This window comes from Haliotis rubra, unplaced genomic scaffold, assembly GCF_003918875.1.
Source record: "Haliotis rubra isolate DU_JTF1 unplaced genomic scaffold, ASM391887v1 Scf164, whole genome shotgun sequence".
Taxonomy (NCBI): Eukaryota; Metazoa; Mollusca; class Gastropoda; order Lepetellida; family Haliotidae; genus Haliotis; species Haliotis rubra.
The window spans coordinates 302,929-315,895 of NW_025765603.1; the positions used below are offsets into that span (position 1 = coordinate 302,929).

Sequence of the window (12,967 nt, forward strand, 5' to 3'; positions counted from 1 at the left end):
TTTAAAGGAAAGGATTTATTCCTTACACAAAACATTTTCATATTCAAACGATCATAATAATTGCTGACGAGTCGAACGCGGGTATTGGCGAGACGAACGGACACAAACTACTGGACTGCAAAACGTTCGCTATTTATCAATATGAGTGAATATGTAAGACGTAGTACACACACAGCTCACCCGAAACAAAGCCTGTAAGTGTCAGCCTGAATAAGACGCGTACGTGATAATCCACAGGTAAATACACAATGACACGCACAATCTGATCGTACGCATTCAGTGTTTGTTACCTCGTCAGCTTCATGATCGGTCCGTTCGTCTTAGTCACTTTCCGTAAACAGAGGTGAGCTACGGGAGTTGACAGTAATAGACCTGACATTAATTAAACGTTATCAAGAAAAAGTAAATTTACTGAACCTCCTTCATGTAAAGCAATACATAAGCTTGTGAAGTACAAATTATATATACCTGAATATTCTTCAAGTGCGCATGTACTGGTACAGCTTATTGTACTCTTATATACCTCAGCGCTATAAATATAACATGCATATGATTCATGGTCGTCTCAACGTGTAGATACTTATTATATGTAAGTATGACACGAGGTTATTATTATGTTTTCGTTGAACCTTTAAATGATTGTTGCTGACATGCTTCTGTTTTAAACCGCTGAACGTACGTGTCTCTGTATATATTTGATTCGTGAATCGTCTATGTACAACTTACATGCAAACTGCATGGAATGACTTATCTGATGATGATGTGGTCACTGTAATAAGACATGACTCATCGATTGTAAAATCTGATTGAACGATTATTGATTTGTTATCTTAGTTTATTCATTTGTTCATAGTTTATTGTAAAATCTGATTGAACGATTATTGATTTGTTATCTTAGTTTATTCATTTGTTCATAGTTTATTGTAAAATCTGATTGAACGATTATTGATTCTTATTCATTCGCCTCGGTATATAATCCTTCATTGGTAAAGCGCCCGGTAAAAGCAGGTCCCCTTGCATACCACCATCGGTGATTTTTAATATTTTAGAAAAGATACGTGTTTTTGAACGAATGTCAATACAAATACAAAAAAGTACTGATTCAAGTATTTGAAGTAATTTACATTGTTAGCAATTTAAACATCATTTTGATAAATGTTTATTATATTATCCATATTGTACAAGTAATTGAAATAACATACTTACAAACACAATATGATAACAATGTGTATCTAGAAAATGATTCAGCGTACAATAATAGTATTGCAGCGACGTTGAAGGAGTTACAATTACCTAGCTGTATCTGCATATGTTACTACGTGATACCCATGTGACCAAACATGACGACATGGAAAGTAAGACCACTTCGCTGGGTTTATCAATACCGTTGGACATACAGATAAATAAGCCGCTTACTTGCTACCAAAATACCTCTGACATTGACATCATCATTGAAATACTAACCTATACAAATTACGACGCACTTTAAAGCAGTATGTTACTGAGAAGGAACTTGTATATGGAATTATTTCACTGAAAAGTTCAGATCCAGGTTTCAATTCACTGAAATCTCAGTATCACTCTGCTATATGAATATGATGACAGGTAAGGGAGACTTTGACGAGTGTGTTGTACTGTTATTCTTACTTCCGTTCACACGAGGAAGTTTATTGACAAGTATAATCATTGCTCGTCTATCAACATTAACGTTTGTTAATACATAATTACACAAATTTAATGTTGAAACCAAAATGTTTAAATATTCTCCCATTGTCAATATTTCCGAAGTCAAATTTATTTATTTATTTATTTATTTATTTATTTATTTATTCCTGCATTTATTTATGTATCTATTTGCCACCATATAGCTTAGTGAGGCGTAAAACTAAACTCACTCACTCATTTATTCATTCATTCATTCATACGTTCATTTATTTACATGTGTCGTGTTTACTCCTATGTATATATTTATGTAGGTCGTGCGCATGTGTGTGTGTGTATGTGTGTTCATTTTCACATATGTTTCTTTGATTCCATTTCATTTGCTGTCATCTTTGCTTGTATTGTTGACATATACGCATTATACACCTGTTCAAACAAAAAATGAAAAAGGTGGCATTAAGACATCTGACTTACATTTTCGTTGAGAAGCTGTTTTTGTGTGGGGGTGGGGTTTTTGTTTTGTTTTGTTTTTTTTTTTTGTTTTTTGTTTGTTTGTTTGTTGTTGTGTTTGTTTTTTTTTTTTGTTTTGTTTTGTTTTGTGTGGGTTTTTTTTTTTTTTGGGGGCGGGATATTGGAGGTATCAATATCGCTTCAAGGCATGTAATATGGTGTCGTTTAAGTTTTTTAAACACTGGTGGCAAAACCACCGTTAAAGCTTTAAATAGAGACTATCATATGCTTTTATCCTGCAACACTGTGAAATATGCCGTCCGAAATTAGTGATTTATATGAATTGTCGGGCACACGAAAGTACAATTTGAGTATCTGATTTGACAAACTTGTTACTGGACTTGACAGTCGCCTGCAAACATATGATGCCATCACACATCACACATTGTTTGTTTGTATATTTTGTAGACACCATCAAACACAGGTATATTCACTTCTGCTAGGGCTGTCAACCCAGAAACGTACTCCAGTCACTGTGAGGGTATATACTATTTTTTTCATTACATTTATGCGCCTATTAGCTTTAAACTTTAGTTAACATAGTGGAATAACTTTCATGGTGGCAAATTTATCGACAGCTCATGGCACAAAGATAACGTTATGTGATCATTCCCGCCGTATCCTGGATAACAATGTCAGCCTGAGCCTCGTCATTCTACTGACCTTCACACTGACGGATTCTAAACCGGTGAGTTCTTGAATTCTAGAAACACGAACAAATCTTAACGCCTACAACGCTATTTATATAATTCAAATATGAATATACAGGCCCTGTGTCATGTATTCATATTCTTCGGTGACATGGGTGGTCCGGTTGTCGAAGGCGATGCAATTTGGTGTGCAGAGTTGTCTCCCTTAGTTGGGCCAGACACCAGTCTTTAAGTTTCGAAAACCGGATTCGCTCTGATTTTTCAACACCGCTCCTGTGCATGGAGTTTCAGAGGCGTTGTAAGCACCTATAACTTGCATCACGTAAAGCTGTCCAACATGAAGCTGGCAATGTGACACCATGATATAAGTAGAACAATTTTTAGCGGCGTAAAACCTGCTCACTCATTGGGTTATGTCCTTTCGTTTACAGACAGACGCAACAACATATGATCACAATAGAGTCACGTGTTTCAAGTGTCCACGTGGAACCCACGTGTCCAGACACTGTACCGAGTCCTTCACTCATTCTAACTGCACACCATGTGAACAAGGCACCTTCCAGTCCCAGACCGTCACACAACTGGAGAAATGTGGGCAGTGCGACAACGTCTGCCAAGACCACAACGCCATCGTTGTCGACAACTGCTCACCTACACACAACCTCCGTTGCCGGTGTCGTGATCGCTACTACAACGTGCACCATGGTCAAGGTGTCATGGCCTGTGTCCGGCATACAGCTTGTCTGCCCGGACAGGTGATTGTAGAAAGAGGTAAGCGTGTCTTGACGTTTTTAATGGGAGTTAAGGGTAGTAGTGTCATACGTCAGGGACCGTTAGTCTTGGGTTCGAGTCGCAGTGCCAGAAGTATGATTTTACCCTGCTTTCAGGATTTTATTGCTGCAGGAACAAGTACATGGGTTTCGTGTAGAACCAGGGTCTTCGGTGTGACGAGCAAATGGTTTTAATCACTAAGCAACACCTTTAAAGAAATGATCCTTGGTCAACATAGATTTCCTGCCGTAGGACGTACGATTGAGGGTTCGAATCCCGGCTCCCGCCGATTATGTGTCAAGGTTTCTCAGCACCATAACACCTGCCTGAGTTTGGTTTTACGCCGCTTTTAGCAATATTCCAGCAACATCACGTCGGGGGACACCAGAAATGGGCTTCACACATTGTACCCATGTGGGGATTCGAACCCGGGTCTTTGGCGTGACGAGCCAACGCTTTAACCACTAGGCTACCCCACCGCCCCAGCAGCACCATAACAGCGCACTTGTGTATCACCAGACTGGGAAGTGTCCAAGTCCTACACAACCTTAGTCTCTCCCCACGCATAGCACTGACGCTTTTAACTGAAATACTGTGTCAGAGCAGGTTCAACGTTAATGCTCTGAATTCGGTGCGATAGACTAGCCTCGTGGTGTAAGCGGTCGCTGATCTCGACGAAGACCCGGGTTCGATTCCTAACCTGGGTGCAATGTGTATATTGCTGGGATATTACAAAAGCGGCGTAAAATCCAACTTTCTCACTCATCCGAGTATTAGATTCATGCGGACATCAGAATTATTTTCGATGAATTGATAAAACAAATATATTCCAGTCGGAACGAAAGCAGAAACGGAAATGCCATGTACAGACTGTCGTAGAAATTCATGAACAGATACGAACATAGTATCATTCCACAAAGCCAATCATTACTGTTCGGATATATCCCTGAATGAGGCGGTGATTCCCCCGTTTGTTTATAGAATGGTTTGACATTACAATATCCCTGTGATCGACAGGTGACTCTCAGCAAGATGCGAAGTGTGACTGGTGTCCGACTGGTCAATACTACAAGGCAGACGCTGACCGGTGTAATGTGTGCTCCGTCTGTGGTTACAACGAAGCTGTGATACACCAATGTACCAAGACTAACAATACTGTGTGTGGAGAACAAGATGTAGGAGGTGAGCTTGTGCTGTGCCTTTATATAGGTAAAGTTTTATTTATTGGTGGTATAATGCCGCACTCTGTGAATAATCGAGACTGGGCCAGACAACCCAGTGATCTATACATAGATAAAGACTATTATTAGGTGAAATGAACATGAACGAAAACCACCTTGTTGTCACTATTGTAGCAACGTACACACGTTCAACCATTGGCACTTCCTTACACCCAGTTGGGTTTGTTGTATCAGAAGTACGTGAACTCCCCAGTTGAGGCTTGAGGTGAGCCTGCCTGGTATCTGGATGTCGAATGCAGAATGTGTGTTAGCCTCTTAGCGGAGTAAACATGCAGTTAGAGAAGTCCCCATGTTTTGCCTATTTTTTGCAATATTCCAACTATATAACGTCGGTTTGCAAATAATGCTTCCAAGACCAGACAAACCGATGGTTGACGCCAAAGCATCGACCTGCGGACACGGGCGAGCCTCCCGTCGCCTCTTAAGGCAAGCACGTGTTGCTAAAGACGATTTCTAACCGGGATTTGCGCGATGTAGACAAGCAACGCAACTTGATATCTAAAGAACCGATGTGGATTTACTTGTCAGTGGCGGAGGCAGTGTTTGCAATACTTTTATTTGCCAGTTGGCCATCAGGGCCTGCTGCCGCATGCAGGCTTTAAAATCTACAGGCCCTGAATGAAATCTGCAGGCCCATTTTGTTAAAGTCAAACCAATAAAAACTAAATAGACAACACTGTACACAGTTTTACACTGTTTATTTCTGTCATTATATGGAATGACATCAAATTCCTGTTAAAAAAAATAAAATGACAGATAGTTTACTGAAGGCCACAAATATTTGAAACTGCTGGCCCGATACAATAACAACCAGCGCTGGGCCTCCGGGCCGGCGATTATTTCGAACGCTGGGCGGAGGGCACGGTGCATGGGATATGTCAAGACACCTGGTCTCACGACAGGATACCTAACTGTTAAATGTTAGTTTGCCTGCACCAGACTCAATCTCCCCTTACGTAACCGTGACTTATGTGTAAAAAAAAATATCTCTTCTAACAGGTACATGGTTGTATATTTCAGTAACTCCAACAGCTACGTCCACAGGGCTGTCGAATACCGTGGTCGGTGTGACGACAGCGGTGGCGGTAGTGGTTGTTGCTGTTGCTGCATTGGCTACTGCATTGTGTTGGTACTTGCACAAGGCAAGGACAAGGGAGAGGTAAGTAGGGAGGCAATTCATCATCCTTTTTTGGGTAGGAAAGTATCTATGAATTGACGTGGACGACTGTACCAAGATAAGTACGAGAGAGACACAGAGAGTGACTGAATGCAAATCAAGGCAATAACGATGTGAGTTTTGATTACATAGTGTCATTTAGAAAGTGGTCAAATGTAACATATGTTATATTTGGGATTACACTTTCTTAGTAAAGTACAGATCCTAGTACCTCTGTTGGGTTGAGTCCCATCCGGGATTAGGTGCCTGACTCTGAGGGTGTGGGTTCGAATCCCGGATTGGACTCAACCTATGAAAGGTACTAGAATCTGTACTTTACTAAGAAAGTGTAAACCCAAATATAACATATGTTAGGTTTGAGTTTTGCGGAAACAAGTTTTACACCATATCACCACCAAGATGACACACTGTATCAATGTGCAGAATCCAACCTGCTGGTCCTCTGAGTAACGAAAGAACACTTTACCGATAGGCTTTCATTATGCTATTCAGAACGACCTATAAATGATGTATTGCCTAGATTGGTGTGTGTATAAGACCGTTATCGTCACAACGTCGAACTGGGACTGTATTCCCAGGAGCCCATCAATCTGTATACATTAGTATTTAATAGTCGTCCGTCCCCATATTAATCATATCATCATCTTTTAAGCAGGAACCAGTCACATGAAAGGATAGATCTTCTGGACGTTCCCCAGGACATCCATGCTGGTATGTTGCTTCAGAGTGAATGAGTGAGTGAGTGAGTGAGTGAGGGAGTGAGTGGGTGAGGGAGGGAGGGAGGGAGCGAGTGAGTCTCATCTTACGCCCAGCTCAAATGGACCACTAGTGATAGATACAACTATTTAGATGAAATAAACAGCAAGTAGCTGAGACCACAAAGAAACAGCCCATTATATCTGTCAGCTGATTATAAGCATGTTTGTCATATCATTCAGTTCCTTATTACCGTGTTAGATATAAATGTAGCCACTTCTTTAGTATAAACAAAAGTTAAAGAAGTATAACTTCGTGCTTTTATTTTCTAGAAATATGGGCGAAGGATGTATTTTTTTACCTGAAAAATAGACTTAGCAAGTGGGAGGACTTCCTTCGCTGCCTGCCACACGGAAATAGAGGTACGTTGGTAAATCTCTGCCATTTGTGACTGTTACTACCATTCTATTCATTACTGAAATAGTAGAGATCACTGCAATTATGCAATTATACTTTTTTTAAATATGTCATATCCCCTCTTTATTGCCATCTTATGTGTTTTTGGTTTATCCACCAAAGATGGAAATAGTGCGATTTCTAGCTGTGAAATAGTGGTAGTACTTGAAACCGCTGTTGTGTTTACACTGCATAATTTGGTTCTCAAACTTGCGGGAGAACTTAGGGTCGTTATGTATTAACGAGGAAGAGGAAATCGGTGCTGTGCTGTGTTTCTGAAATAATTCTGTGACAGTTCCTCCAGTATTTTGCTGATACATTACCATGCATGTTTTGTTTAAAATGGTTATTTCCCCTTTAGATTTCGAAGCTGACTTGGAAATCGATAGAAATACAGAGAAAAAAACTGATATGAAGATTTATGATATTCTACTGACATGGTACACTGCATGCTTCGACCACGTTACCATCGGCAACATCGTGCAGGCGCTGGTTAAATCAAACAACACAAATCTCATTGCTGGTGTAATAAAAGAGTACAAACTACTTATCAGTCGTCAACGCATTCAGGAATCAGTTAAAGAAGATGGCGCTAGTTCGGCAGACGAGAACGAGGCTGCCCTCGTGGAAGGTGTTGAAACACCGTTGATGCCAACAGCGGACAGACAGGTTGAAGGGGGTAATTATCCGACAACAGATTTTGAGGATATCGCATTGACCAAGAAGAAAAAGCATCTGACAAACGTGAAGGAAATAGATTTAGCAGCTGAAGATCAGGAACTAACACAAGTGTTGTGTGATCTCGATGAAAGACAACAGACTCGTGTAAAAGAAGTTTAGAGTGTCCCTGGACACCCGGTGTCTTGTTTTAAGTGTGATATATCGCCCTCAATACTTCACGGGTGTGTGTACACTGTGTTCACCCATGGCAACGTTGCTGTTGAAACTGAAACAAACGAGAGCCCTGGCTAATGACCACGTTATTTTGCTCAGACATTCTACACACATATATTAATATTAGTAGATATTTAAAGTTTTCGTCTTCCACAGATGTGTTCATGTCATTGACTGTTGAGACTGGACAGGGAACACCTCTGACCGAACTCTGACACCTCGACCGTGTTGCCAAAGACGCTGTTCGATCTTGGTTCAAGCATAATCAGGACGGTGGGGTAGCCTAGTGGCTAAAGCGTTCGCTCGTCAGGACGAAGGCCCGGGTTCAATTCCCCACATGAGTACAATGTGTGAAGCCCATTTCTGGTGTCCCCCGCCGTGATGTTGATGGAATATTGCTAAAAGCGGCGTAAAACCACATCCACTCACTCACTCACTCAAGCATAATCCATTCGTTGATCTTGAACTACCCTTGCTTATGTCGATACAGTTTGTCAGCCGAGGTTTATCTGGTCCCTGGTATCCTGGTATACAGTGACCTGTCCCGATGAAACATGATACCATATTTATACCGCGCTTGTAACTTTCTCACAGCATTTTAGGTCAATGAAATCTCATTATCACTAACTTCTTCTAAGACGATGTGACCATGCCCCAGGTAGAATCCGTACGCACTATAGTCTCGAACTCCGATACCTCGATGTATTTTCTATTGAGATTCGAGTTAAAGATGAAAATGTTCCTGTCTTGTTCACATATGACATTTTTTACTAAAGTACTGTCGGAAATAGAAAAAAACCCTGTTTTTAGCGTGTTACTCTGTGTCCCTATAATTTACACAACTGCAAATAGCATATGTCGAAATAGCCCACATCGGCCTAACTGGGCGTTCAGTGGGATGCGTAATAGGATATCCAGAAAAGCATGTTTACTCGTAAAATCGGGCAAAACTTAGAAAAAATACGAATAGCTGCTGAAAACAATAGATCAGACTATAGATGGCAATTAGGTCGCTCAGCCAGGTATGACGAGGGACCGTTGGGTCACCTGGCATGAAATGCATGTGCTGCCCACAGGCACAGGGGGTCATCTCAAAGATATTTTAGGCTTTTCATGTGTATTGAATATGTCTCTATTGATTAACATCTGACGTGTTTTCTTTTATAAGGTTTATGTTGAGATATGTAAAAGAGTATGATACCCATAGAAAAGCTTAAATCAGCCATCGTATTAAATGTCTCAAATATATAGGTGGCAAGACCATCCGAAGATCGACAGGACTGGATATTATTTGTAAATGGTTGTGGCATGTTGTTTACTTAACCAGTTTAATTCACCCTAAGGAATATCTTATCTTAGCTGATATCTCTATCCTCAAGTCCGACCCAGCCACCGTCTGCGATCCCCATCCTGGTTTTGCTTTTGAGACGACCCCTCTTACCTGTTTCTTTTTATAGTGATAGTGAGACTCCATGCCAGCTACATCCTTAATAGTTTCAGTATTAAAGTTATTATTTTTTACGTCAGCTACCGTTTATAATGAAGCTAAGTCTAATTTCAAAATGGGCATTTAAAAAGTGTCCTTTGGATAACAATATCATCGCACGCTAATTTGCATAAAGCCATGGTCTGTTCTAAATAAGTCGCTAAGGACTTTGAAAAAACCGCATTGCTCTTTTCTGCACTAATCTCTCCTCAGTAAAGTCTATTTTTCACGTTTCCTGTCTCTCTACCACTGAGACTGTAGTTAGGCCGAACTTAGTTTAACAGATATTTCACACTTTCACATACTAACTACCAAAATTGTAGATATAAAAGTGAAATTATTTTTTGTTTTCTATTTCCGACAGTACTTTAGTATACTACTTTTTGGTTAATGAAATCTTATTTAAACATGGCAATATATCTATATTGTACACCATTAGTCATGAACTAACAGGGTATTTGTAAACATTTTAAAGGAATACCTTTTTGGTCCAGTGGTCTTCATACCACAGTCACATAACGTTATGTCGAAGATTGATGAGTCGAATGTATGGTTGTCACGGAGTAAATGCTAGCTAACTGCGTATTTCTTTTTAGCCATCATTTTCCGGATGTGTCCACCCTCGGATAACTCGAAGTACGTAGTCCCTTCGTCTTCAACAGAACGGTGTTTAACTACGGCTGTATCCCCATGTGTTCATTACATTTTTAGTTTATGGAGTTGTTTTAACAATGCTATCAACCCGAGCTTTTGTGGTTTTCCATGTTTTTACCATAAATAACATGCGATGTATATTCACAAATCTTGTATATGACAGGTAGCCGTTGTACAAAGTGATCTTAGCACCAAGGTGACCGTAACTCCCATACCTTAACATAGACTTAAGGTAGTCTTAGCGCTAAGGTGACCGTAACTCCCATACCTTAACATAGACCCCCCATGCCTTAATATAGAAGGTTGTTGTGTACAACGGCACCCTGATTAATTTGTAAGTGTGAAAATGAATTACTGTATACATTTTGGAGGCATTTATATAATCAAATCAACTGATTTGTACATCTGATCTGAAACTTCTTGTCCACTACGCACTGTTCTCTGGGTGTTTTTGTGACCTGGTAACTATTCATAAACAGCTCGAACTCCGTTTCTAAGCCTTATACAATAAGCATGTACATCTGGTTATCTCTACCTCGAAATCTGTTTTCTCGACGTTCTCCATACGTTCCTACCTTCCTCCATAGCACTGAGATATGAAAAGAATGATTGCAAATACCTCCTTTGATCGGCAATAAAAAATGAACATAAACGTTATCTCTCTACATGTTTGTCTATTATATCTCGGGTTCCTATTCTGTCTCGTCAGATGACGGGCCGGTGGGGTAGCTCAGTGGTTAAAGCCTCCGCTCGTCGGGACCCGGATTCGGATTCCCATATGGGTACATGTACGTGTGAAGCCCATTTCAGGTGTCCCCCCGCCATGATATTGCTGGAATATTGCTAAAAGCGGCGTAAAACTATACTCACTCACTCTTATAATCTCGGGTTCCTATTCCGTCTCGTCATGATGATGGGGACGGTGTCGTAGCCTAGTGGTAAATGCGTTTGCTCGTCACGCCGAAGACCCGGGTTCGATTCCCCACATGGGTACAATGTGTGAAACACATTTCTCACTCACTCACGTCATGATGATAGTTCAAGGTTGGTCAAATCATACCCAATGTCTACAACATGCAACACTTGGGTCCTTCCTCCAAAATAAGCCTGACCCACCTTGATGTAACTCAAATACTGTAACGGATGCGTCTCAGAAATTCATCACTTTGATAACCCACGGAGACCTGTGCCCCCGATTTCTGGACAGGTGAATTGTGTAGAAGACCAATTAAAGATCATTTAGCAAATACAGAAACATCCTACAGAGTTGCTGTATTGATGACACAGGCTTTGCTTTCTTTACTCTTAACTTGGAAGAGTACCCGACATGCAAACATTGTTTGCTGGCTCTTCTTGGAACCTGTTCAGCTTCAGCGAAACCGACGGTATATGCACCTTGAGTTTAGACCCGTGAAGATCCGGTTTAGAATTGGTCTTCAGTAACCCATGTTTGTCATAAGAGGCAACTAACGGGATCGGGTGGTCAGGCTCGCTGACTTGGTTGACACGTCATCATATCCCAATTGCGTAGATCGATGCTCATGCTGTTGATCCGTGGATTGTCTGGTCCACACTCGATTATTTACAGACCGGCGCCATAGCTGGACTGTGGCTGAGTGCGCGTAAAACAAAACTCACTCACTTCATCACCTTGAGTTTAGATGAATAAAGACCGATCAAGCAGGTTTAAATCAGGTTTAACTTTCAATCAAAGGGGGGACGCAGTTATACATGGCAGGAATCAATATTCATGATGGAAACTGGCATGCTACACTGATTTGGTACCAAATGGAACGGACACCCCCCACGTCCTCGGCAGTCAAAATGGCGGTTATTTTATTTTGAGACAAAATTCTTTGTTGTATCTAATGTTTTCGTTAAGTTCCGATGAGAGTGAGTGAGTTTAGTTTTACGCCGCACTCAGCAATATTCCAGCTATATGGCGGCGGTCTGTAAATAATCGAATCTGGACACGACAATCCAGTGACCAACAGCATGAGCATCGATCTACGCAATTGGGATACGATGACATGTGTCAACCAAGCCAGCGAGCCTGACCATCCGATCCAGTTAGTCGCCTCGTAGAAGCATGGGTTACTGAAGATTCATTCTAACCCGGACCTTCACGGGTTGTTCCGATATGAGGTGAGGTGAGGTGAAATTGGGTTTAACGTCGTGCTTGAGAATATTTCGCTCATATGACGACGTGCATGCGTGTGTATGTGTATGTGCGGCTGCTTGTACTAGCCCAGACTTAAGCTGGTTTTATAGTGCTAGCCCACTGAGATACCATGCCGCAGTGAAGCATGAATACCCCACTCAGACACATTATACTGACACCGAGCCGACCAGTCCTTGTTGTACCCATTAATGCCGAGCGCCAGGCAGGGACCAACAAGTACCATATTTTAACGTCTTTTGGTATGACGCGGTCGGGGATCGAACCCGCGACCTTCCGCTCTCCGGGCTGTTCCGATATGAACTGTATACGAGTTATATCATGGTAATTTCCCTCAACCTAGCCGACTAGAGATTGCTGGTTGGAATTGGTCTTCAGCAACCACTGAACATATGCTCTCCGTTAGGGGCGCCTATAGGTTTTTTTTTGTTGTTTAACGTCGCACATAGCAATATTCCAGCTATCTGTATGGCAGCTGTCTGTAAATAATCACGTCTGGTCTAGACAATCCAATGACTGAGATCACTGGATTGTCCAGATGTCTTACAGGTCAGCACGTACCTGGAAAATTGTTAAGGGTGTTAAATAACA

At 41.2% G+C, this 12,967-nt stretch overlaps 1 protein-coding gene and 1 long non-coding RNA gene across 3 annotated transcripts; both read left to right on the forward strand.

Annotated features, from left to right (window-relative positions):
* Positions 1–1,489: 1,489 nt before the first annotated feature.
* LOC124271860 lies at positions 1,490–8,410 on the forward strand. Of its 2 annotated transcripts, none has more exons than XM_046707013.1 (8): positions 1,490–1,605; positions 2,751–2,860; positions 3,254–3,593; positions 4,611–4,775; positions 5,855–5,993; positions 6,664–6,722; positions 7,040–7,129; positions 7,525–8,410. In XM_046707013.1, exons 1-8 carry the CDS (start codon positions 1,590–1,592, stop codon positions 8,001–8,003), a joined length of 1,398 nt encoding a protein of 465 aa, XP_046562969.1. In that variant the 5' UTR covers positions 1,490–1,589; the 3' UTR covers positions 8,004–8,410. The 2 variants fall into 2 exon arrangements, with proteins under 2 accessions (XP_046562969.1, XP_046562970.1); XM_046707014.1 differs by having other exon boundaries at positions 6,667–6,722.
* Positions 8,411–9,777: 1,367 nt separating this feature from the next.
* Positions 9,778–10,854, forward strand: LOC124271832. The gene is made up of 2 exons (XR_006897154.1): positions 9,778–10,393; positions 10,447–10,854. It is a non-coding gene; the product is annotated as an uncharacterized LOC124271832 (long non-coding RNA).
* The last annotated feature ends 2,113 nt before the right edge of the window (positions 10,855–12,967 follow it).

What these genes read in the sequence shown, in the direction of transcription:
- LOC124271860 (XM_046707013.1), top strand. An exon ending in CACTGACGGATTCTAAACCG is followed by an intron (nt 2,861 to 3,253) that starts GTGAGTTCTTGA and finishes TTTCGTTTACAG; the next exon opens with ACAGACGCAACAACATATGA. An exon ending in AAGGCAAGGACAAGGGAGAG is followed by an intron (nt 5,994 to 6,663) that starts GTAAGTAGGGAG and finishes TCATCTTTTAAG; the next exon opens with CAGGAACCAGTCACATGAAA.